General features: G+C 45.6%; 1 protein-coding gene across 1 annotated transcript; it reads left to right on the top strand.

Annotated features, from left to right (window-relative positions):
- Positions 1-1,034: 1,034 nt before the first annotated feature.
- On the top strand, positions 1,035-26,875 carry bcorl1 (BCL6 corepressor-like 1; the record flags this gene model as incomplete). The annotated part of the gene is given in 14 exon segments (XM_083651840.1): positions 1,035-1,084; positions 5,227-5,256; positions 5,258-5,276; positions 5,278-5,310; positions 5,405-8,005; positions 8,333-8,459; positions 8,824-9,273; positions 14,155-14,342; positions 14,620-14,883; positions 14,985-15,151; positions 16,002-16,147; positions 17,590-17,667; positions 19,756-19,927; positions 25,078-26,875. Coding segments are annotated over 14 exon segments (4,671 nt in total). The 3' UTR covers positions 25,424-26,875.

Here is a 26,875-nt window from a genome sequence, read left to right as displayed (position 1 = left end):
AGATCTGTAGAATTCCCGACATGCAACCTTCTCGTCATGAGAGAGCTGGTTCGATTCCCGACCCAAACCATAACCCTAACCCCAAACAACCTTGTTTTACTTGCCTAACCTCTTTTGCTGCCCTAAACCCAACCGCAATGTTTTACTTGCCTAAATGTAACTGCCGAGTCGAGCTGTGCCTCCCGTGACATGTTCCGGGGCCGGCCGTGAGAGTCGTGACATGTTCCGGGGCCGGCCGTGAGAGTCGTGACATGTTCCCGGGCCGGCCGTGAGTCGTGACATGTTCCCGGGCCAGCCGTGAGTCATGACATGTTCCCGGGCCGGCCGTGAGTCGTGACATGTTCCGGGGCCGGCCGTGAGAGTCGTGACATGTTCCCGGGCCGGCCGTGAGTCGTGACATGTTCCGGGGCCGGCCGTGAGAGTCGTGACATGTTCCCGGGCCGGCCGTGAGTCATGACATGTTCCCGGGCCGGCCGTGAGAGTCATGACATGTTCCGGGGCCGGCCGTGAGAGTCGTGACATGTTCCCGGGCCGGCCGTGAGTCGTGACATGTTCCGGGGCCGGCCGTGAGAGTCGTGACATGTTCCGGGGCCGGCCGTGAGTCGTAACATGTTCCCGGGGCCGGCCGTGAGAGTCGTGACATGTTCCCGGGCCGGCCGTGAGTCGTAACATGTTCCCGGGCCGGCCGTGAGTCGTGACATGTTCCCGGGCCGGCCGTGAGAGTCGTGACATGTTCCGGGGCCGGCCGTGAGAGTCGTGACATGTTCCCGGGCCGGCCGTGAGTCGTGACATGTTCCGGGGCCGGCCGTGAGAGTCGTGACATGTTCCGGGGCCGGCCGTGAGAGTCGTGACATGTTCCCGGGCCGGCCGTGAGTCGTGACATGTTCCCAGGCCGGCCGTGAGTCGTGACATGTTCCCGGGCCGGCCGTGAGAGTCGTGACATGTTCCCGGGCCGGCCGTGAGAGTCGTGACATGTTCCCGGGCCGGCCGTGAGTCGTGGCTCTGCAACTCGCTACCGGGCAGATACGGTGGTCATGCCGGGGAAAATGAAGGGCCTGACCGAACAGTCTTTGATGGGTTTGGAGTCAGAATGTGTTGTCTGGTTTGGATACAATAGGGTTCAGGTATAAAACCAAACTACAACGGTCAAATAATTAAAAAAAAAATTGTGGATGTTGAAAAAGAATTTAACATACGGCATATCTACGAAAGAAAATAACACAGTATGAGTGGTCATTATTAGTTATGGATTCATTTTGAGTTTCAGCATTTTCAGTGAAGTGTGACAACAAGCATTTGAGGGTGTAGTATGCAGTATACGTAGGGACACTCTGGAGTTACTTCCGCTGTTTTTACTGGGGGATCGAGCCTCGCTCTCTTATGGGTTACGCCCACTGATGCCAAACTCAATACAAAAACCTGTCCGTTTTACTGTCGTCTTGCTTGTCACTAAGTGCGCCCGACTGCTATAACATGACTTATTTAGACCTGTTATGAATCAGTGGGGTCTTTTCTAATATTCAGGCTAAAAACTGAAGCTCACACCACGTACGTGTCTTGTTTATTTACAAAATTCACATCTGCGCTCATTGTCATGGCGAGTTAGCCCCCAGTTCAGGGTCTCGTGCTGCCCCCCTTGCTCCTGTGACGCGTGAGTGTCCCTACGTATAGGCTACTATACTGCAGACCTCTAGGTATTCTACACAGATATGGGGTTGCTAAGGATTGGGGAAATGGTTAATATTAATTTCATATCAGCTATAATGAATAAAGAGAAGACACAGAAGGAGATGAAAAATAGGGAGTAAACAAATGTGTGTTTCCAGTGATGAGGCATTCTGCCTTTTATAAAACTGGAGGTCAGTTTTAGGGGCACTGCATGTGCGGCTAGCTAGCCCTCAAGTTAGGTCCTTTTAGGGGACCAACACAGATGACCAGCATGGCTTTAAAGATAATATGTCTCAGATGTTATATTTTGCAGTTCATATGAAGATCTGTAGAAAAGGCTCCAGCAGTGTCCGTGCATCTCCTCCATGCACTGTGTCAGTCTGTAGCCTGTAACATTTACAACATGTAATTGGAGTGCCCCACACAGCCGGAATCTTGCTTCCTCGTGTTAATTCCGCTGCAACAGAACAGAACCAGACCTCTCCCACTCTTTTTTGTTATTTTGCAATTCCGTTCAGCAGCCACCATCACCCCCGTGTGTGATTCCGTTAATTGACTCGATTGTTATTCAAATGCACACGCCCGTTCATCAAGACTCTGTGCCACAACAAAATACAGTTTATCACTTCGTTACTCAGATAAGCCTTTTCAGTTTAGCGCACCGTTACACTCTTTGGTCGCGATCCCTCTTTCCCCTTGAGCGGCTGGAAGCTCGCGTTGCATGCTGGTACCTGGAGTCCTTACCCCTCCCAACCGCTCCAGCTTCTGATCCTGGGCGTGGATAGCCGCGCACTACATATCCCATGCTGGCTGTGCACCTTCTGCCCCTCTCTCTCTCTCCCACCAGACCAGAGACTCGAGATACGGTACGGACTGTCTTGACGGAACCCCCCCCCCTCGGACTTTTAGAACCGAAAACCGTCGAGATTAGTGAACAGCCACGGACGGGCACGAGCGAAAGGCTGGACGGTCGCCTTTGAGTCGTGCTGTACGGTCGTTTACATGCCATTTGGACGGGACGGGGTTCGTAACTGTTTGTGACATTAGACATCTTTATCTTGCCCGCTAATTACCTTTGGAATTATTCAGTATTTGGGAGAGTCTGGGGGGGGCAGGAGGAGGATCGATTCGGGTCGGGCTTGCCTGGCGAATGCCTTTCAACGCCGAAGTGGCTCTGCTGAAGGGCCGATAGAAGACGGAGCACTTCACGTTGCTGGTCGGGCCAGAGATAAATAACAGTAGCCTGCCTAAACATGCAAACCACTGGGAGTATAATGCAGAGGCTTCGCGGAGACTTTGCTGCGCAGGGATATGAGACATTATCCGTGGTGTGTTTGGACATTGGAGTTGAATATTGTTTGCCCTTTTTCGCGTTAGTGGGGCGATCGTTCCAGAACTAGCCTATCTAATAAGTTGTTACCCCACCGCCACCCCTCTGTCCAGCTGGCTACTTTTTACCACAACATTTGTGAGTAACTCAATGCTAGCCAATGTCAGTTTCCGTAATGTTGTAGCTATCAGCTGGTGGAATTGATTGTGGTTATCTGTTTGGAAAGCATAATATAGGCTGACTTGGTTGTCTGTTTGTGGCTTGAAACGGGATGGTCGCCGGAGTTTAGTTTAGCCTTGGGTTTCGTGGTTTCGGCTGATGTTGACTACCTTATCGCGGAAAGATGTGACACATTGCCACATATTGTAGCTCGTGTACGACGCAGCCCAGGCACTCGAGGTGGGAATTCTCCTGGCTGTCAGCGGGTTGCCCAAACATCTGCCTTTATGTTGAAACATTTTAATTTGTGCTCACACGTTATTCCGGGGTTTAGACACGAAGGGAGCCTGTTCAGTTTGTTCGTGTGTTTGTCAGTGCGGGCAGACTGATCACCTGAGAGGCATATTGTCATCCTCTCATTATGGTGACTGTGTTCGCCATCTCCCGCGAACGAGCGAGCGAGCCCGGAGCTCTCCAGAGTTTTTCCGTGCTGATATTGATACAGAAATTTAACTGTTTTGATGTATGCCTGGATACCACTAAATGCATATGACATTGGTGGTATTGTGCACTTTATATCCTTCCAAATATGACATTGGGACGTACGTCTTTTGTGCCGGCTGGGCAGTGAACTGACCGGGTGGAAGTAGGCTACAGTGTGAATATTTGGTTTCTCCGAATCGGCTTTTCCTTGGTAATGGCAGGCTTGACTTTGTTTTGACGGGTGTTGCTGCCCACGGTGTGTGCACTATTGCATGTATTCATTGGCCTACATCAGGGCAGATGAATTCAAACGATGTGGCGGAGTAGACCGCGTATCTGCAGCACAAAGACAAACTAGCTGTAAGCAACATGATGTTATACGGTAATGAATGCAGACAGACCCTCCTTGCATTCAGCGATAGCTGCATCGCTGTATCCCTTTCAGTCCGTATTCGCAGATTCCAGCGGAGATGGTGTGCCCGGGTGTCAATCATTATGTGCATTAGATTGGTTATGTCCCCTTGACTTGAGAGTAAACATTCCACATTCCACAAAGATTTGACATAGATTTGGTCCCTTTTTGTAGTGGTCTCATTTACTTGGCGATGCGCTCGTCTGCGCTCACCTCGCTTTTTACCTACATACCACGGGCTTTCTGCCGTGTGTCGCCGGCCGCCTCGTTCATGATGAGAGCCTTGCAAATGTTTATTTTCAGATGTCAAGTTAGATTAGATACTTGTTTGTTATTGTTGTACATGATTATGATTGTTTTGTTATGGAAGGTATTCAATCTGCTGTGAAAATCTTTTGTCGTTTGAATTGTAGTTTGCAAAAGGGAATCCATGTATGAATTTAAGATGGATTTAAGATTTCTAGAGTGAAGATCTCTTACACTCCAGCAATCTCGATTAAATAATACATTTAACAGAGGTGGGCTGCTTTATCCTAATCATATATCAGCCCCTGACCCGCATGAGTGCCACAAACTGTCTGGTTATCGCTATCCATTGAACAAGGATATAGAAACTTCTGTATGATTTAGGGGGGTTTAATTGATGTAGCCTATATTTAGACGGCGAGAAAATCATCAACCCCCCCTGCATGCTGTGGTCTCTCTACCTTCCAGTAGAGTGCATAGCTTGCTCACCAGTGAACACATCTAAGCGAGTGTAATTGAGAGGTTACAGTTGAAGGCCCCCTGATGCAATAGGTCACATTTCATTCAGTGATTATCCTGTTTTAGTGAAGAGAATTCACATACTGGATTGATGGAGAGCAAAGCACTGCCCAATGGTTAACACTGCCTACTTGTAACTTAATACAATCAAAAGGAACAATAGAACACATATGTTCCTCAATTTAAGACATTTTGCTGTGCTTCTCTGAATTATCTCCTGGTTTTGAGGAAATTGTAACATGTCTGGCCTCCAGGAAGTTTTCAGTTGTCCAATATTGTTTACTCAAAATCAGTGACTCTTACATAGAATAGAATGAAGGATTTAAATTAAAGTCTTTTGTGTAATCGAAACTAAAACAATACAATCAGTGATTGCATTAAGTGTTTTCCCTCCTTTTGTATTCTACAGCATATCACTGTATTTCAAGGAAAACTCACATGAGTGACTCACCCACCCCTGGAGGCATGCTGTGTTAAAGAAACACCTATGCAGGTAATTGTTTTTATTACAGTTAGATTACGAGATTAGAGCATGCTTTTCTCTTATCTAATTAACACTGGCCTCATGAACTTATCTTATTACTCAGGTGGATCCTACACTAATGAATGTAGGGGATGGAGGCACGGTGAGCAGAGAGATCGGTGCTCCAAATAAAGCGTCTACTAGTATGGTGGGAAATCCCCCCCAGACGCTGCCCCCTGAGTTCAGAGGAGATGTTACCCTCAGTCAGCAAAACAAGAACACCCCGACAACAGACTGTAAGACAGCGAAAGCCTGTCTGGACCCTAACAGTTACAACCACAGTCCCGAGGTTCCTCCACCTCAACAGCTCAACAATGCGGCAATGTCCGTCTCTCCCCTCACCAGCTCAGACAAGAGAGCAGACGTCCCTAAACTCAAGGCTGATGGTGCGGGGGCTTTCCCCACACCTCAGTGGTCAACTGGTGCAAAGGTCAGCCCAGACTCGCTCAAGCCCAGTCACAGCAATGTGACATCCAGTAAGAAATCCCATACACAAACACAGCCAGTGCTCAGTCTTCCTCCTGGGTTCCAATGCTCCACCATATTCAAACCAGGCCAGCCTGTTGCCTTCCTTCCATCCACCAACTTTTCCTCTCCACTTTGTAAAATCACTCTTCCACCAGCATTGGGTCAGATTGCAGCGCTGAGAGAGGCCACAGCCAGTCAGTTTCAGAAAGAGATTCAGCCTCAAAGCTCAGGCGTCGGAGGAACACCTCTCATGCGGACCTACCCCTATCCATTCTCTGTCAGCCGGACTCCCACTCCAGAGAAAAAACCAGGCTCATCCACCTCAAAACTAAAATCCAACCTAGCATTGAATAAGAACGCCAAATCTGTAGGCGAGCATAAATCCTTAGCCTCAGTGGTGGCCTCACCAGCTATTGCGCTCCCATTACAGCACCCATCATTAGGTTCTGCCCCACCAACCCGCTTTACCTTGTCTCCCACCGCTGCCATCTGCTGTGGGCCTGCACTGGCCAGTATCAGCACTCAGAGCAGACTGCTGAACCACGTGGAGAAAGGCCACAGCATAGACAACATATCCATGGGCTGTCTAAAACCCAAGCCCCCATCCGCTTCAGAGGACCATACAGTCACTTGCCCGGTTGAACCAAGAGACGTACCTCTTGATTTGTCTGCTAAGTCCAAACGTCCAAAATGCATAAATGAGCCCCCAGTTCCTGTGATGGAGCAGCATCACCACGAGTCAAAGCAGAGGGATTCTCTTAATGCAAAGAGGACTCATACTAGCACTTATAGTTCAGCCGTGCAATTCCCGATCTTACCCAATACCCACAGAAATGGATCTCATCAAAAGCAATCAAATAGGCCTCCAAATCACCAGGTCTTGGAGCCTAAGCCATCCTGGAGCAAAGGACCTTCACAAGACTCCTTAAAAAACATCCCTGGAACTTACGTAGGCGTGGCTAGCCCCATACTGGCTTCTACCCTTCGGGGCAAAGATGGAAAAGGGACTTTTGCCGATGAATTTCAGAATTTCGCTAAGCAGGAGTTTATATCTATCATTGACCAAGGAGAACATCTGGCCTCCAGGGGAAAGAAGCCATCCTATCTGATGAAGGGCAACCAGCATGCCCATAGTGTCAAGCATGTTAAAAACACCAGCACAGCCATGCCTAAGAGCTGTCCCGCTAAAGGAGCCCTATCAACTGCTCTGTCGGTCTCTGCCAACGCTCCGACTCATCAGAAGTCTGGAGCTGGCAAAGCAGCAGTGCCATACTCTACCACTGTTGTCAATCCAGCATGGCAGCAGCCAGCTCTTCTTCCTCACCAGGGCTGTTCTGTTCAGAGAAAAAACACACAAGGCTCCCCAAAGGCCTGGGCCACTGCAATCGCAGAGGGCTGTAAGTTTCACAGTGCCCATCATAGCCCGTCCAAAATTGAGGATGAAAAATGGGAGAGAATGAAGTCCCCACTATCTAACCTTGCGTCCATTGTAAAGCAGAAAACTATGGAAACGACAGCACTGACAGGCGAGGGCAACGGTCAGGCTGTACCTGTTTCATCTAGGAAAGCGGATGTACTGAATCAACTCATGGGGAGCCAAGACACTCAGTCCAAACAGACTTGTGCTTTTGAATACGCACCGTTCAGGTCTGTGGAGAAACGGCCTGGTATGCCATCTCAAGGGGATTCATCTCAAACTATGAAGCGACTTGAGAAGGCCACTGATCCCAGGGAGAATAATATTGAGAGACACGCCAGTCAGGGAGAACACGTGGGCCTACAAGAGAAGCAAGGCTCCTCAAAGCCTTCTGCCCAGGCTCATAGCTATGGAAGCAATGCATCAACAAACGGGAACAGGATGGAGAGCAAACTAGCCCAGGTGTTAGAGGGGCAGATATTGAAGAAAGAAAGTGGGGCGTCAGACCGTCCTCCCAATGAGAAATTGGAGGGCATCGTTGTGTCTATTCTCACAGGCCAGTGTGCAGGGGGAGGCGACAAGGTTGAGAAGAAAACAAATGGAACCAAAGAGGAGTCGCCAACCAAAGCAAAAGCTGCCGTCATCAAACAAAAGAAAGCCAGTCATAAGAAGCCAGCTAAGGAGAAGTCCCAAACAGAGCCATCGAAGAAAGCTGCAGGAACAACAAAGAGAAAACAAGACAAGGAAAGCACTCCAACCAAAGTGTCATGCCCTAAAAAGGTAAATTACCTGTCCGTATTGGTGTGAAAGTCTATATTAGATCTATAAAAGATTTGAGTGCATTATCTCCCTTTCGTAGATCTACCTAATCTTTAAGGAAGCAATCAGCTTTTTTAGTTTCCAAGAATCAGGTTTTGAATGATGAATTTGAATTTGACAGGCAGTACCTGTAATTATAATCTATGACAGATGATTCCACTTCCAAGAGCTTATTGTGAATCTTGTTGTCTTACACACTCTGCTTGTTTCGTTACATGTGCTCGATCAGCATGAAAGCTTTGTGATCAATAGCGTCCCGTTCACTCTGTCCCCTGTGTGTTTCAACAGAAGAAACAATGTGCACCTGTGCTAGAGCAGAGCCCATCAGTGGAAAAACTTTCCCCACAGAATAGAGAGACGATTCCAAAGGACAAGCGCAGTCCCATCAAGGTTGAGCAGGCAACTCACAAACCAGGTAACGTGATTGTTTCTTATAATACTGTGACATTTACAGCCCTTACAACGGTTCTCACAGTCTGCATGCATTTCAGATATCCAACCTCACAGACTCCTTAAATAGAAATTATGCTTTCATTGCGTCAGATTTGTAGCGTTTTGTATAGCTTACACTTGGCAATATTTTATTCTGTTAATCTCAGAGTTATAGTCGCTTTTCTTGAGATAAATATTTTGCAGTCACCCTGAGCAATTTGGTAGTTACATGCATTGTTAAGTGGGCTGGAAATATAAAGCATATGGTCTGCATGCATTTTTTTTATGTCTATTTCTCTATGCTTCGTACCTGGTCTGAGTGTAACATGCAAATTTGGTTTAATCAGTTACAGATAGCGGCAGCAGTCCTCAGAGTGTAGAGACTCTCAACAGCTCTACCATCTCCAGTAAGGAGCCTAGGGCCACCGAGAGCTCCACGCCGAGGTTGAGGAGGGGACGACGGCGAGCTGATGAGGCTCGGCTGGACCACTGGGGCTTTGCGACGCCATCTCCCCCGCTTCCCCCGACGTCTCCTCCCCCGCCTTCACCCGCTACGCCTCCCACAACACCTGCCCGCCGGCCCAGAGGGAGACCTCGCACCAACCCCTTGCCAGAGCGAGTCTCTCACGGCAAGGCCAAGACGACCAGCGCAGAGGGAGACACCCCTCCTCGCAAGAAACGCCGGCGCTGCCGTAACAGAAAGTACCAGACTGGGGAATACATCACTGAGAAAGACAAGTTGGAAGATGGAGAGCAGCTCGAGGATTCCCTGAGACAGGCCGTTGGAATTGCAGCAGGTACCCAGTTTCCCTACGGGATCAATGAAGTTTAATCTTATCCGTTTGCGGTCAAGTTGTAATCAAAAGTGCAGCTGTTAGTTACAGATATGGCGAGAAGGATGAAAATGTCTATATGTACAGATTTACATTTTTAGCGTGAGCAGCTTTTCTAATTAATTGTACAATCTAAATTTTATATACTTGACTCACTGATCTTCTACCTCTCCCTGTGACGGCCTGTGGCCATCAAAGCTGGTGACTGGTTTATAGTGTAAATGTCCTACCAATTGTTTGCTTTGTTATCCAAACTCACATTTGTGGAAATTGGATGATTGCGGCAGAAAAATATCGGAATAGGGAAAATGGAATATAAATAAGAATCTAGCAAATGGAGGAATTAAACATACATCCGTCAGTTCCAACATATTAACAACATATTGAGTGGAAATGTATGAAGAGTTAATGGATATATGCAATATCTAAAAAATTAGAATGAATGTGAAGAAAAGAGATATGTAAATGTATAGCTTATGTACATGATGTTCCAAATGTGTTGTATTCAGTAACACATCTACAGAACGCCATATGCTTGCTTATGCAGTCATGTATACATCGTTATACAAAGGCCATTTGTATGTATACAGGCCATTTGTATGGCCTGTATATACAGAAAAGGTGTAACACTGTGCAAGGTGCATAGCATTGATGTATCTTCTTCTTCGATCAGAATATTTATAGATGAAGGTAACATATGCACAGAAATGTGTCCAGAGACTTGTATGTAGAAATGTATGCAGACCAGAAACTGTGCAAGCTGATGTATAGAGATTAGTCCAGCACATTGGAATGCAAAAAGCAGTCCAGAATAGTTCTTATACACAGTGCAGTGCAGGTGCCCTGCTTCAGCATCCTCCTAGATGGCTGAGGCAAGGGCCGTTGGGGTAGGAAGCATTGTACAGTGTGATGTTGGCGCAAACGAGCACCTAAAATACTCCATGCTCCATGTTGGGACGGGTGTGAGCAAGAGGCTGAAGGTACTCTGTAGCCAGTGTTGTAGTGCTCGGCCTCCAGTCCCAGTCCTGGACTCATTTTCAGGACTCGTGACTCGACTTGTACTTTAGCACTGATGACTTGGACTTGGACTCCAGCATTCATGCATTCATACTCGGAAGTTGGAGACGAGGAGTCTGACTTGGTAATTGATAAGGGCGCGCGTGTGCTTATTTGTTCTATGGCAGGGGTTTCCAACATTTCTGGGCTTGTGACCCCACTTGGACGTCACAAAAATCTAGGGACCCTAGACATTCAAATTCCAACGGTAATATCATCAATTACATCATCAGTGATGTCACAAATAACAGTATGCTGACTTTTTATTCAGAATTCTGACTTTAATCTCCGAATTCTGACATTAAAATCTGAATGCTGATTTTTTTCTCAGATTTCTGGCTTTAATCTGAGAATTCTTTTGTCTCAAAATTCTGACCGTAAACTCAGAATTCTGACTTTAATCTCAGAATTCTGACTTCTTTTCCCCCCACAATTCAGACATTAAATTCTAACTTTATTTTCAGAATTCTGACTTTATTCTTGGAGTCCTGACTTATAAAAAAGAAAGGAAAAAAAGTGTCCCTAATCCTCTTTGGTAGTTTTAAATTGTGTGTGGTAATATATACTGTATATAGTAGGCATCTCGCACGCTATGCGCACTCGATTCCTAGGCCGCGCAGGCTCGCTAGCTCGGTGTGGCCGAGCCCGCCCTGCAGCTCACATACGCAGCCCGGCTGCTGCGTGGCCTCGCCTGCCCTATTGGTGTGTGTGTGTGTGTGTTGCCAGGGCCGCTGCTGGCCATTTGTGTGCCCTAAGCGTAATTGTTTTGTGGTGCCCCCCCCCCCCCCCCCCCGCAAAACTTTCAATAACTGTCAAACGAAAGACTGCATAATCATTCATTATGAACGATACTAGTGTATCTCACATTACATTACATGTGGCAAACAAACAACTGTTAGAATTACTGTACATGTCAGCAAACAAGCGATTGTTAAACTGTACATGCAAGCAGGGACGGACTGGGATCATAATTCAGGCCGGGCATTAGATACCAAGCAGGCCAGGCCGATACGGGCCGATGTGCGTGCCGGCGTCCGAAGGGCGGCGGCAAAAAATTTGGGCTGCTTGAAGCCCAATTTGGGCCGTTTGAAGCCAGATTTGGGCCATTTGAAGCCCAATTTGGGCCGTTTGAAGCCCAATTTGGGCCGAGTCCAATTTTACAATGAGATGCACCCACTTTAACCCTGAATAAAGTAATAAAACCACTAGTAAACCAATAGGCGGCGCCTGGCCTGCTGTTCAGTGAGTGGCCTGACTGAGGGCACCAAAAAAAAAAAACCTTTTTTTTTTTTTTTTTTTTGGTGCCCTCAGTCACCCTACGCAGTCTGCGTACTCTGCGTAATGGGGTGCGGCGGGCCTGTGTGTTGCTCACAAAATGTTATTGCCCTTAAGTTTACATGCGCGCGGGTGTGTGTGTGTGTGTGTGTGTGTGTGTGCCCCTTAAAGGGATAGTTCTGTTTGTTTGAAGTTGGGTCCTATGAGGTACTCTCATACAGTCAGTGTACTGGGTAAAGCACTCTGGACGCATCTTGCACCGAGATAGGAGAACTGCACTCCAGCTGCAACAGGCACAGAGAGCTGTCTGCTGAGTGTGAAGGGGGCCATGAGCAAAAACGTAAAAAACAACAGAAAAAATACATAAAATGCTTCCATACTGCTCACATGGCATAATGCAAGTCTCCACAAGCCCTGAGATGCCAAGTTGACTTGAAAAGACATCATGTACACCCTGTTTTTAGCTGAAATCATCACTGGAGCTAGCAGCTGAAATTACAACAACTAGGGTACACCCTTGCTATAGTGACGATTTTAGCTAAAAACAGGGTGTAAATTACATCTTTTCAAGTCAACTTGGCATCTCAGGGCTTGTGGAGACTTGCATTATGCCATGTGAGCAGTATGGAAGCACTTTATGTATTCTTTCTGTTGTTTTTTACGTTTTTGCTCATGGACCCCTTCACACTCAGCAGACAGCTCTCTGTGCCTGCCGCAGCTGGAGTGCAGTTCTCCTATCTCGGTGCACGATGTGTCCAGAGTGCTTTACCCAGTACACTGACTGTATGAGAGCACCTCATAGGACCCAACTTCAAACAAACAGAACTATCCCTTTAAGTTTACATCAGTGCCTATGGCATCATCAGTGATGTCATAAGATGATTTTGCTATTATGACATGACTGATGACATCATCAGTCTTATGACATCACTGGTGTCACAACTTCGCATCACTGGCATCACCCCTGCTCTTATGACATCACTGATGATGTCACAATGCCTATGACATCATCAGTGATGTCACAATGCACAATTGCTCAAGTGACATCACTGATGACATCACTTCCAGTTGAATGACATCACTTCCGGGACAAAAATCGCAGAGCCCACTTGCTCCCTTTTCGTTATGATGATGATGATGATGATGATGATGATGATGATGATGATGATATATATCATCATCATCAGTATAATGGGAGCTGGGGCTCTCTGTTTGTTTCTCTGTCCCACTGTGATTGTCCCACTTTGATGTCATGACTAATGTCATAAATCCCACTGATGAAATCATCAGTGATGTCATAAATCTGACATCATCAGTGATGCTGGTCTCATTGGCCACACAGCAGCCGAGTTGCGGGCAAGGCCACGCAGCGGCCGAGCTGCAAAATCTTATTATATAAGCTTATTATACCACACCTAAGGGTCATGCTTCGCCCGACGCCATAGGCATATATAAACGGTTACCAAGTATGGCAATATGACAACAGGGGTTCAAGGGGGCTGGAAACCCTATTGTATTTGCTGTTTGTTTATTTATTATTCTTTATTCTTATTTTCCTTCCGTAAAACTGTGTATATCTCAGAAACCCTAAGGCCCACAGTAACCACATTTTGCACCTAGGCTAGAAAACTCACGACCACTACTCAGAAACAAGAAATTATACCAATCTACCAAATTCCGGCGACACAACCAACACCCCATTTCCTCTTTTTCTAACCATCCATACCACTGGGCCAATCCCTGAAATTTGGACCAATGACAGATATGCCCCCTTCGGGGGCAATAGGCTTGAACCCCTGGTATTGCCGCTTGCGGCTATTTTTATCATTATTATTATTATTATATTTAAATGTTTTTAAATTAGCTGTTTGATTGTTTATTAAAGCCACATAGTGTGTTTGGTTTATCCAAGTAAAACTCTTTAAATAAGAATTTGAAGAAACCGGGAAATTAATGGAGAATTCACTTCCTTATGGCCCATGGGTAATCTTCTGTCTCATGGGTAATCTCGCGATGGTGAGACTTTGGCAAGCTATGGAGAGAGCAGCTCAAAGCTGCTGAAACACGCATGAGCACACATGCCTGGAATCAAATCAGTCTCCTTGCTTTAGCCTCAACAGACGGCATCTAGTGTATAAACCTGCACCTCTTACTTCACAACCTGGGTGTGATTTTTTTCTTTTTGTTATTTTTTTTGTAATAGGCCCTAATAAATTGGCATGAGATATTGATAGCTATATTAATATCGTGACATCATTACATTTTGTGCAAGTGCAGGCATGTGTGTTCCACCTACATGCACATTCACGCTCATATATTTTGTGACTCGGACTCGAACCCTGGGGACTTGTGGCTCGACTCTGACTTGAGATATAGTGACTTGACTACAACACTGTCTTTATCTGTGTCATCTTACTATAGATGAATTCTGTTCTTTATACAATGTACGGTTTTGTTCCTCTGATACCACTCAGTGCTGAAAGCACAACCTCTAAAGCCACTTTGTCGTTACAGATTCGCAGGCCAATCTGTGTCCGAGCCCCAGTGGCCAGTCTCCAGACGCTGCTCTGCGGAGACCCTCGTTCACTCGCTCAGGGTCAGTTCGCTACCAGGAGAGCGAGGCCTCTCCAGAGCGCAATGACAAGCCTTCAGGGAAGAGGAAGTTCAAAAGCAAGCACTTGTGTGACAGTGATGAACAGAAGGTAGGATGCTTGCTGATTTTGCTCACACATCTACCGTACATTTTAAACCATGCAGGATATTAGGAAACGCTGTAGGGACATTGCGCCATGAATAGATTAGCTTACAGTGCCCCCTTGTGGCAGTAATGATTAATGCCATTTATGGCACTATCAATCATGGCAGCTAGTCTCATATAGCACTGGTTCCCGCTATGTGGAGCCAATTGCCATACGTTTGCATTGCAGTACAATGGATTTGATTTCGCACAGTGTTCTCATTACAAAATCTGTATTGTAGATTAAGACCAAACGCAGCAGCTTGGGCAAGCGCAGTGCCTCATTGGCTGTAGATGATGACACTGATGGAAAGAGACCACACAGTCTCCCGGCCACTCCAAAGGGCTTGCCATCGCCTCCATCCAATAGGAAAGGCTCATCAGGAAGAGGCAGCGTTCTAGAGTCTCCTCCCAGAAAGCCTGTCCCTCCAGAGGTTCGTCGGTTGATTGTTAATAAGAACGCCGGGGAGACTTTGCTGCAACGAGCCGCCCGCTTGGGCTACCAGGTAACTTCCCATCTTATCCCCTATGTTGATGCTAACATGACGTGAGAATCGTTCAACTTTTGACTTTTTCCAACATGTCGATGTGCCTCTCTGTCCTTCAGGATGTAGTTCTGTACTGTCTTGAGAAGGACATCCGGGAGGTGAATCGGCGCGACAACGCCGGTTACACAGCTCTCCACGAGGCGTCTTCTCGGGGCTGGACTCAGATTGTCCAGATGCTGCTGAAACACGGGGCTGACGTCAACTGCAGCGCCCAGGATGGAACACGGTGAGGCTTCATGGTCATGATTTAGAACAGTGCTTCTCAACCTGGGGGCTGAGACCCATCCAGAGGGAGCAAGATGTTTTGGGGGAGTTACAAGTTGATTTCCTGAATTGAAAGAATTATATTTCTGATATTTACAAATATGATCATGTTTGCAATCTTTATACCAAGTATAATTTTCTCGTGGAATAATTTTTTGCCTCTAGGCTTCCTCTAATGGGGGGGTGGGGGGGGTCAACCGTTATTTGGTGTCATTGTTTATGATTTAGTTAACTGTCCTTCACTCTTATACCTGCAACATGGGGTCAGGAGTACAGTAGGACTTCTTCTTTTTTGGGGGGGGGGGGATGGGCACAAGCCACAAAAAGGTTGAGTGATGTGTAGGATTTACATTGTCAAATACATAATATAGTAATAGTAAATAGTAGAATACATAATTAACATAAGGTTTACATGCCATAAGCTCATACACATTGAAAGGTATTATTTTTATGATAAAACTGGGGATTATATTTGGATAACATGGCTTTGTGATATGTTCTTATGCAGACCTTGGTCAAACAGTGGCTGCAAATACTTTCTGCTGTTTGTTTTAGCCTACAGAGGTTCCCAGTGGGCGTGGTTTGCCACAGAGGACTATAACAAGAGTGGCAGAAAGTGTAATCGTGTGAAAGTAAATTTAGCATACTTCCCTGATCATACTTGCCCAACACTATCTGAAATGTGTTCATGTAGTAAACCCCACCCATCTGCTATTCTATATAGGTTATTTGCAAATAGTATCAGACTCAGGTCTGTTCTAAAAGTATAAAAGAGAAATACCGGTAATAGTGTTTTTGTATATTTTCCTCAGGCCGCTTCATGATGCAGTGGCGAGTGATAACCTCCCGATTGTCTGGTTGCTGCTCAATCATGGTGCAGACCCGACTCTGGCCACCTACTCCGGACACACACCAGTCAAGCTGGCCCACAGCCAAAGCATGAAGACCTTCCTCACAGGTAAAGTATCCAGCTTGTTGATATTGGCCACCTTGTTCATCAGTTGTACTAGTCGTCACTAAATGGATAAATGACCAAAATGAGATTTTACCCCAGAACGACTACAAAGCAGGATTTGGGTTAGCAAGGTAACTTTGTGTTTAACCCTGACTTTTCAGTTTCACAAAGGTGGTTCACTGGTTCACTGGTTAACCAGGGTAGATCACCATGGTAACTTATAGTGCACAGCTAACCTGCTCCGGAGCAGGTCGTGTTCAGGGTATTGGATCTGTCAAAATAAACAGCTATTTTTGTATTAACAGGCAGCAAGAAGTGTTGTTAGCAGGGCTATGTGTTTACAGACCAGTAGAATCACATTTCCCATGGTAACCTATTATATCAGAGATATTTTGACCATATTATGGATTCAAGTTACTGTTGCATATTAATTGCACTGACTTTATTTAATTGGATTCCTGACAGTGTTTGGTTCAATGTAGGCTATTTCATATTCCATTACCGCAGCCTCGAGGTCAACTTTATGAATAGAAAATCTTTTTACAGCCTCAATGTTTCGACAAACTATTTTATCAATGAAAAATATTCCCACTGTGTCCGAATGAGGGGGCAGATCCTCCAGTAATCCTCTCTGGCCTTGGAAGCAGAAACAACTTTTTATTTTTCGCGGTTATGTTTTATAATGCTTGCAGACAGTTATTCATTATACAAATTTGTTCTTCTTGATTGTCTATGGCTTTTATTGTTTGATGATTTTATTATTTCTGCCTATTTCTATTGTACAGTTTTGTGCTTATATTCTATATCATTTTCCCTGTGAATCATATTACTTTTGCTGCACAACAAACTAATTTCCCCATAGGGATTAATTGTTTAATTTGATCTTATCCGAATAGTCTTATCTGAATCTGTCCATGTTGAATGTGATTGGCTATTTGTTACAAACCCCGCCCTTTTTCATGTGAATGCGCTGCTACTGTAGCTGGATAGGTAAATCCTCCATTAACGGAGCCAGTTGATAACCAGCTACGTGGGACCGGTTGTCCAGATCGCCAATGTTAGGTTCGGTTGACTTTGTTGAACTGGGTTCGTAGTACAGGCCCCACGTGTCACAGCATCAACAAATACATACTGTACCAAAATAAACAATGTAGCAAGAGGCTATAATCAAGTTAATAAAAACAATACATGAAAGTAAATACTAAAAAGCTATATTTGCTTTACATTCACACAATCTACAATGTGCCAGCACATGAGAAAACATAATGTCCTCGCTCATACACATCAACATTGCACAGTGAGCAATAAACGGAGAGATATTGCAAAAATCTTTATACACATTTGTTCACATCCATATCCCATACTATATGTCTACCAATGATCATGCTTCATAATGATCAGATGTCAATTCTTTACTTCCTACCTTCTGATTTATTTTATTCCAGAATATTTCACAGACCTGGAAGGACGCCGTGAACACGATCCCAGTTTACCCTGGGATTTCTACAGCAGCTCCCTGTTTGGTAAGATGCATCCATCTATCTATCTATCTATCTATCTATCTATGTCGGTCTGTCTGTCTACCTGGACAGGAGCAACATTAGGTGCAAGGCTAGCAGAGGAAGGTGGGGGAGGCGTGAAGTGTTTCTTGAAGAGATGAGTTTTCAATTTGTAATGGAATATATTGGGTGACTCTGCAGTCCTTCATGGGGTAGGAAGGTCATTCCACCACTGGCCAGGAGGGAGAAGGATGGTGGCTTGTTGGCGCGGCGGTCAGGTGGCTGCAGGGAAGGGGAAACTGAGCACCCAGTCGTAGCAGAGCGCAGGGCAAAGGCCGGGGTGTGAGGCTGGGAGCCAGGGCTTGGCCACTGGGGTGCGTAGGTGTAGGTTAGCATTCACTCCAGCATCGGGGGGTTCAATTTGATACGAGCAGCCACAGGCAGCCGGTTATCCAGTGGAGGAACATACTGTACTGTTTTTTACATTGCGATTATCGTGGACAATATTGCAATTTGTGGTTGGCATATAATAAACAAATGGTATCATGAGTCTACACTTGCTTGGTTATCAAGGAAAAGGCACAGATTACTGATGATTTTGAAATGTGTTTTTCTCAAGACACAAACATACAAACTTAAAATAGCATACAAAAAAACCAAGAAAAAAATCTACTGTTTTCAGTGCCAGTAAAAACGGTTGCATTCTTTTATTTAATTAAATTTTGCAGCCTTTTTCGATTATATATAATTGCACAGGCTGACATTGCGATTGTGATTAGATTGATTGTGCAGTACTAGGATGGGGGTTGGCATGGGAGAATTTAGGGATTGTTGAAGAGAGGACAGACTGCAGCACTCCAGAAAAGCTGTAGAGACTGAAGAGAACACGTTGGGTAATTTATGACGACAGTAACAGATTGACCAATATTGTCCCAATATGTAGATAATCTGTTGCTGTATCTAGATCTACAATATCTTTCTTCTCTTCGTGAACCTTGCATGTCTTTCTGCAGAATGTGTAGCGCAGTTGCGACATAAGTTTGATTTAATACTTACTTTTGATTATGAATTTAATACTTACTTTCAATTATAATTACTAGTGACAAATGGAGTGCACTGCAGCAAACTGTGTGATGACAGTTTGAATCATTTTCTGATTCAGACTATACAGATTATGGGAGGAGGCTGATTTCCACTAAGTCTATTGCCACTCTTAAAGGATAATACCAGTGTTTTGTTTTGTTTCAAGTTTGTGTCAATCATCTGGGCTGACCCTCCTTTACATTATTGCTGCTGGTGTCTGCACACAGTCAGCATAGCTGGAGATATCAAAGATCATTTTTTCCTGCCTTCAGAAGAAGCCATTTGCTTCCATTTTTGCTCAGTATGAAAAACAACTCCCACACACCTACTGTAGATAGTCCATCATGGTAAACGTGAAGCTTTAATTTGGTCTTGAGTTTCAGTTTTATGGTTCTTCTGTTGTGCCCAGGTTGAGCTTTTTCATATCAATGGACATTACACTCTGCTTACTGTCAATTTCTCAAAATCACCTCAACAGACATCATTGTCTTATCCATGACTTTTTAATTAGGGTGTGGTGGTTAGTCGGGACAGCAGTTGATTTCAAGATAGGTTTGACACTGTAAAGTTTTGTATTTAAAAAAATCACGGGGGAAAAAATCAAGAAGAAGAATGCCTTTATTGTCATTGAACAGTCGTACAACAAAATTTAGTGACTCCAGAGAGAGGCAAGCCACTGCATCCGCGCGTGCCGCCATGTTAACTTAGGAGTTTCATCCTAACATACAGTACATGTATTTGACAAGTACATGTTAAAAGATTCATTACATACAACATGCATAAAAAAATAATTTGGGAGATGTAAACTTGATAGACACTGGTAAATGAGCCATAACACTGAATTTCTCCGGTGTTGTCCTTCAACCAATCGGAGCATCCCTAGCACTGAATGCAAGCCAGGTATTGTGGTTTCTGTGAACACACTACCCACTAGAGGGCGTCGTAACCCTGTGCTGAGAAGCAGCTACTGTATATAGCGAGTCTCTCCGGTCCTCTGCTTACCTCACTGAACCTCTCTTTGCATTGCAGAGACGGACCAGGAGCCGTGCTGGGACTTCTTGCTGTCGGAGCAGAATCAAGAGCAGGAGGAGAAGGGAAGCGGGAACAGCGAGAGGGACTCCGACAAAGATTGCCTTCTGTTTGAGTTCTCCTCCGAACCCCTCTTACCCTGCTATCATGTTCAGGTGTCATTAACCCAGGGGTGAGTTGGCAAAGATGAGACAGTGTTGGCAAGAATGATTAGAAAATGAACAATCACACACAGTCTAAAGCCTCAGACACACCACACACTGAAGGGATGGGCAGTGGACACCGATGTTAATGGGTAATTAACGCACCAGCCACAGCATGTGGACATGTAATGATAGGTTTGTATGTTTTCTGCACACTCAGCCATTTGACAATTACCATAATAATGCCTTTACTGATGTTGTTGATCAGTATGTGCACTGGTGTGAATTTTAAAAGCAACAGAGTCATTATGGCATGCGATTTGTTTCTCAAATCAGATTTTTGATTAGCTTCCCAAATCAGATTTGTAAGACTGTCCGCACTGCCACAAATCTGATTTGGGCAGGTGATCAAGTCGGATTTGTGTGTCCAGACATCACCAACCTATCTGCATGGGTTGCTGTGGTAACGACGCAGGCGTCAGTATTCCAATGCCGAAGCATAAGAAAGGGCCATCATCTCACCATCCAAACAATCGTGCTCCTAAGAAAGAGAGAATTGCTCTCAGCGAGACTCCCCCTGTATAAATAAATATAACCGAGTGTTAAGGTCCTTACACACCGAGCACGTTTTTTTCGTGCGATTAATTCGCACGTCAATAATATTTTCCGAACCTATATCAGTCAATGCAACCGTGCATACCAACGGCGACGTTTCGCCCAGCGTTATTGCGGTGTTTATTTTTTCGAACCACGGTCGATTTTTCAGAAATTCGCTTCCGACGTGTACACATCTGTGGCTGTGATTGACAGGTTGATCAAAACTCGCATCGCAATTTCGTGCCGTATATTCGCATCGCTCTTGATGTGTAAGGACCTTTAGGCTTGCGCATATACCTTGACAGTACAAAATAACTAGATGGAGGCGGCTTCAACTGTCTTGGAATGAGACACCAGGTTTATTTTCCCCTCCGGGGCACACAGCATACGGCATTGAACACAACTAATTCCATTTACAGTCTTCAAAATAAAAGAATACCCTGTTCTGTACTGTGTAACTGTTACCAAAATAAACTTAAATCATACAGAGCCTCCAGATATGAGGCAACTCAATAAACCACATAAAAATATAGTTTACATAAAGTAAAAAAAAAAGCATGGTGCAGAACTCCTCGATGTTTGACAGTGCAGCAGCTGAAGCCTGGGAAAGACGGGGGATTTTATTTTGAAAGTTGTGACCAGAAGGGGTGTATTTAACTCCGGCAGGCTTGACTCTGCTGCTTGTGTGTAGTCTCCGCTCACCACTCCGAGAGAGCTGCGGTGCTGACAGGTTGTTGTGAGTCAACAAAGAAGGAACTATACATTCTTTCCTATTTTCAAATGAGTGCATGTTTGTTTCTAGCTATGAAGTAGCTCCATTATGAGCGAAGCTTGCTAGGCGGCTGTTTTTCTGCCAGTGTTCGCCTGCAGCCTGTCTGCTGTCTGATATTCAAGCCCCCGCCCCGCCCCCTGCAAAAGACACTTTGAAATGCAATCTGAGTGACCAGAGCGCCCGGGTTGAAGACACATCAGTAGAAAGCAGTTTGGAATCGCATTTCAAACCACCTCCATATGTAGGGTTGCCAACAGTCCCGTATTAGCTGGGACATCCCGTATTTGGGTCAAAAGAGACGTGTCCCGTACGGGACGCCACTTGTCCCGGGTTTAAGGGAAGAGGCATATATATTGTGACCTGTCTGTCTGCTTGCCTGTGTGTTTGTGTGCTGTATGAGATAACACGAAGGGCGCTAGGACCCCTCAGTTGATGACAGGGGGCAGGCACAGCTGCACAGAGCGTCGTGTGTGTGAGAGACTCTCAGGTGGGCGCGGCTATATTATCTGGCAGCGTGTGGTGTGCCACAATCACTCATGTGGAAAAATGAGCGAAAATAAACACTGTAAAGGGAATAACATAACACATTTTTTAGAGTTGAATGTAAAAAATAATAATATCATGACCCCGCCCCGGGGGGGGGGGGGCTGGGGTTGGTCCGACCGTCCCGTATTGCTGGGATGGAATGTTGGCAACCCTATCCATATGTGGGATCTGCTGTGAACTCACATGTGAACTCGCATTCTTTTTCAGTGCACGGATCGGTCTGGACTTCCACCCGCCCGCAGTGATTTACAGAAGTTACAATGTAATTGTGGTGCAGCTCTACGTAACCGGCCAATCAGCTGGCAAGACTTTTTGAGGCACTTGTCCTTCAGACAAGTACATTTACTTTTCAGTTGTCCAGTCATAAAAGTCACTTGTCCGGGTAAAAGTCACACCCAGGTGTTGAAGTAAGCAGTGCAGGTTTGCATAGGTCGTACCCTATATATTTCTCCCACCTCTTCTCTCTCTCTGGCACTGCACACACGCGTGTGTGCATGCATGCGTGTGTGCGTACATGCACACACGTGTGTGTGCGTGTTTCTCCTGTTTAACCGGCTTTGAGCCGCGGTGCTTTGTGTCTCCACTTTTTCTTCCTTGTAGAGGCGGGTGGATGGGCCTGGGGTAAATCTCGTGCTCACCTCTTGGGGCGCTGTTCAAATCTCGGTAAAAACGGATGGACACGCATGTCGCTTATAGAAGCGGCTGCACCGCTTAACTCATTGAGTGCCAGCCACTTTTGGAGAACGGACGCTCCCAGTGCAAGAGTTTCAGAGCGTTTTCAGTGATTTCTCGAGGCTCACAGAATATTGTGTGATATTACTATGTAAACACCGAACACGCACAAAGAACGATGAGACTCTCTTCTATCATCTGCAAAAAAAAGTTTATTGATACCATTTTCCGTTCTTTAGTTATGAGCCGGAGAAGATAGGTTGTTTTGAGCAAAAAGACACGTTTCAATTTAGAATCTGAGATATTCAGCCTTTTGTGAAAGGAAGCATTTCAAGCACATCATTGACTCTGAAGCTAATATTTTCTGATGTAATGACACCTCAAAAATAATTTCCTTCAATAAAAGAGTGAAAACAAAGGAATTTTGTTTGGCCAAATAATATTTTTTAGCTGCAACCAGCAGCGCTGGCCCCTGCGTGCGCAGACCCTACACCTTCTTGCTGGTCTTGATTTACTGCTGGTGGGCATCAGATAGCCTATTCTAGCTTGTTTGCCTGTCTCTGTGCATCGAGCCTGCTGCTGCCTGGGTCTGTTTACTGTCAATGGTTGTATGCTGTAGTGCCCTGCGTGCCCCACCCCCCTCCTCCTCCTCCTCCGTGGTGGGAGGAGTGTCTCTCTGGGGCTCTGCTGCGAGTGCGTTTGCTCTGCGTGTGCTCTGCACTGAAAAGTCCGCTGCACCCCGCTTTTTCACAGCCTGTCGCCGGCTCCCAGCTGAGAATAATGTAACTTTTCAGAAAGATGCTGGTGTCGGCAACTAAATCATATGGAGGGGCTATCGCAGCGGCCACGGATGGGGCTCAATTGTGGCAGCAGATGACTGCTGTTCACAGGCACAGCTAACGTTATGCTTCATGCATATCGATGCGATTTCCGTTTCCCCATTACTTCTTCTCTCTTTTTTCCTCGCCTTTCTCTAATCTGGAGAGCACTGTCGCCACCTAATGGGTCCCTAAAATAGCTTTTACACATTCAACAGCCACCATACTTTCACAGGAGATGGATCTGGCTTTGATGCACGTCCCACCGTCAAAAAACGCAATTGACGAACATACTCGTCCTTGGCACTCCAATTGACGAACATACTCGTCCATGGCACTCAATGAGTTAAAAATGTGTCATTTTACAATAATTTATGTTTTGTTTTGTTTTGCAAAGGAGTTTTTTCTCTGACAGTATTATGCAGTTGAAGTCTTTTTTGCCTTGTCATGAGTCATTTAAAATGTAAATTAACTTATCAAACAGACTTTTCACAATTCACTCAGTTCTGATAAATTTGGCATCATGTTTCACAAACCAGAATAACAAATGCTAAAATGGGTCCCCAAATAATATAGTTGGGTGGCCGTTAATATCCCTGGGCAGCCTGCCCAAGTAAAGTGTGTTGGAAACACTCACACTCTGAACTTGTCTGGTGGGGCAAGTACATTTCTCTTCCACTTGTCCCGGACACGCCTTAATGTCAAGCCCTGCATTGTGACGTAGTTCCATGTAAAATGGAATAGGTAATTATGTAAATGTTTATATATACCGGTATATAAACGAAAAAATGTATGTCAGCCGTGGGCGGGGCTGCAGGTCACGCGTAGCGAGGAATCAGTGCAGCAAATGACCGCAGGTCAGATTTGAACCTAGGTCGCTGCGTGAAGGACTAAGCCTTAATGGTATAGCCCAATTTATGCTTTGTCTGCCGACACTTTTGAAGCGATCGCCGATAGAAATGAGGACTTGAGTCGACACTTTCAAGTGTCGGCGAGCAGCGACTGCTACCTGGTGAAATGTCTAGTGTCGCTGACTACGTCACGATGTGTCGCGCAAGTCTGATTGGCTATATAGACGGCACGCGCTTGACTTTCTTGTTTTGGTTTTCACTCGATTGAAATGAATGAACGTGTCCCCACTATTTTTATCAGCCTGTCCTTGATGACTTCGTGAAAATCACAAAGAACATTGTGACCAATTTCCCCCGAGAAAGAGGAGGTGAGTTGTGTGTCGTTTATATGCGGCTGCAGGCTGCCGCCAAGTACGTTACATCTTGCCTCCGAGGTGGTTTCACTGTGCGTTCCCTCTCTTCTCTTGGCTGTCTGCTTATAGCGTTCGAGTGTCACGTGACCGTTGAACCGAGGCGAACATTCACTGAAGTATAAATGCAACACCATGTGCGACACTTTCTTTTTCGTCTGCGACCATGTGCTGAGCGACACTTTCTAATAAGTATAAATTAAGCGTATGCGTTCTACCAGGTGAGCCACCGGGACACCCCGGTCTTAACATTTCTGGTGGGCTGAATGGCGTGTGGCATCCTTTGACTTCAGAGCTGTTTGATGCCTGCCCGGTGGTACATCGGGCACGTGACATCATGCACGTAGCAGCGTGAGCTGTGATTGGTCTACTTTTGTGGGGACAGACATATACAGACAAACCCTGTTCAAGACGACTCGACCACAGCCTGTGGCCACACCGTAAAAATAATACTTTTTCTAACCCTATCAGTATCTTACTATGCCTAATACCAGACATGTTCCTCTCTGGCAGCTTTTGCAACTGGTTCTTGCTGACGGACATCCTGAAGCGCCTGAAGATGTCGGCGAGGATCTTCCGGGCGCGTTACCCGCACCTGGAGGTGGTGACCCTGTCCCAGGCCGAGCTCTGGAAGCAGGTGTCCATCAGCCAGGTGAGCTCTGCTTTGGTGGCGCCGCACAGAGGCAAGCATAAGGAGGAGGAGGAAGATGAGGACGAGGATGAAGAGGGGCTTGTGGATCTGGTGCGCTGTGTGCCAGAGCTGCAGAGACTACTGGGCTCCACCATTCACATCCTCCAGGAGGAGGAAGAGGAGGAGGAGGCGATGCTGCCGAACACAGGGAAAACACGCAGCCGATAGCCTTTGGGGCACCACGCTTCTCGAACCCATAGACTTTCATACTGTTGTCATTTGCAAATCCCCAGTGTGTCAACCTAGTCCTCCCTGCAAGCAGCAGCTAGAAGAAAACCTCTCCGTCCATTGTAACAAGGGTTATGAGTTGAAGCGTCTAAACTCCAGCTATGGTACTGACTTGACACTCCACCTCTGACCTTTTGACCTCAGCAGCAAGATGATTACGTGGTCACTGCAACACCACCTCAAGGACCGGCACATCGGAGTGGTCAGTGCTGGAACGCAGCTTTCAGGTTCCTATCTATAGGTATATTTGATTACCTGAGAACTATTGAGAAACCTTTTGTAGTGATGATGTATGTACATGGTAGTGTATATGTATATCTTGCCATCAGGGTTAAAACATTTGGTTATATAAATGTATTCTTGTGGCAAGGGACAAATTATGTTTAGGACTTTTTGTTGAGTTTGTTCCTGAGGGAAAGCGCTATTTTTTGATGGGAGATAATCCAAGGCTTTTATCTTGGTGAACTCTTGCGTAAAGGTAAGAGGCTTAACGGCCAGCTCACAGAGTCAGGGAGGCCATTGGCCCAGATGGTTTCTCTGTCAACCTGGGAGACCTGGAGACCTGTAGAAAAGAGATCATGGCACATAATTTAGATTCACCCACAAAACACACACACGCACACACCCGCCCAGCTCACAGCCTCAAGTCCAGTTTGTTCCTTTTATTTCTTATCGTCATAGTGGACAGATCATGACTGGATGGACATGTAGCTTACCATGTTGCTCTGCATTTCATTTCGTGTGCACATTTCATCAAGTATTCCTTGGGTGGCACTCGGCTGCCCCGCTCAGATTATGACATGTTGGGGGTTTTTTGGACCTTGAGAACGAGAACTTGTTTACAGAACTGCACAGATGGACCGTTTCTGCGGTAGTGTTCTCCGCTCCCCAGGTTGCACTCCTGAACTGATACAGAATCCTGTGGATCACTCTCCGAGGAAAAGTAGCACCATCTCTGGAGTCCAGAACCTCTCAGAGAGCTAGATGCCCTCTCACTGCAGCCACGACTGTCCCTGTGTCCTTATGGTGTTCCCGGATCCCACCGTGCTTTGTGTTGCGAGTGTTTTATTTACAATGTTTGTTGTGCTTAATTTAATAGTCATTAATATATTTGACCTCTTATGTATCTGACAAAACTATCTATGAAAATTGCTTTGTATGGTTGGTGCTTCATTTTGAAATGTACTTATTAGGATCCCTTTATTCTGAGATTTTTCTCCTTCATTGCAAAACAGTATTTCAAAAGGCAAAAGTACAGTTTTATTGTACTGGTGCTAAGATAGATTTTGTGTTGACAATCAATGAAGTTTTGGTTTGAAGTCACAAACTAATAAAAGATATTTAAGACGAAGAGACTGAAATGTAAAGAAAGTATAATTTAGTTAAAGAAAA

Source organism: Poromitra crassiceps, assembly GCF_964638095.1.
Source record: "Poromitra crassiceps genome assembly, chromosome: 15".
In the NCBI taxonomy this organism is placed as follows: Eukaryota; Metazoa; Chordata; class Actinopteri; order Beryciformes; family Melamphaidae; genus Poromitra; species Poromitra crassiceps.
The sequence above is the reverse complement of the archived record's forward strand: the minus strand, read 5'-3'. Positions and strand labels throughout refer to the sequence as shown.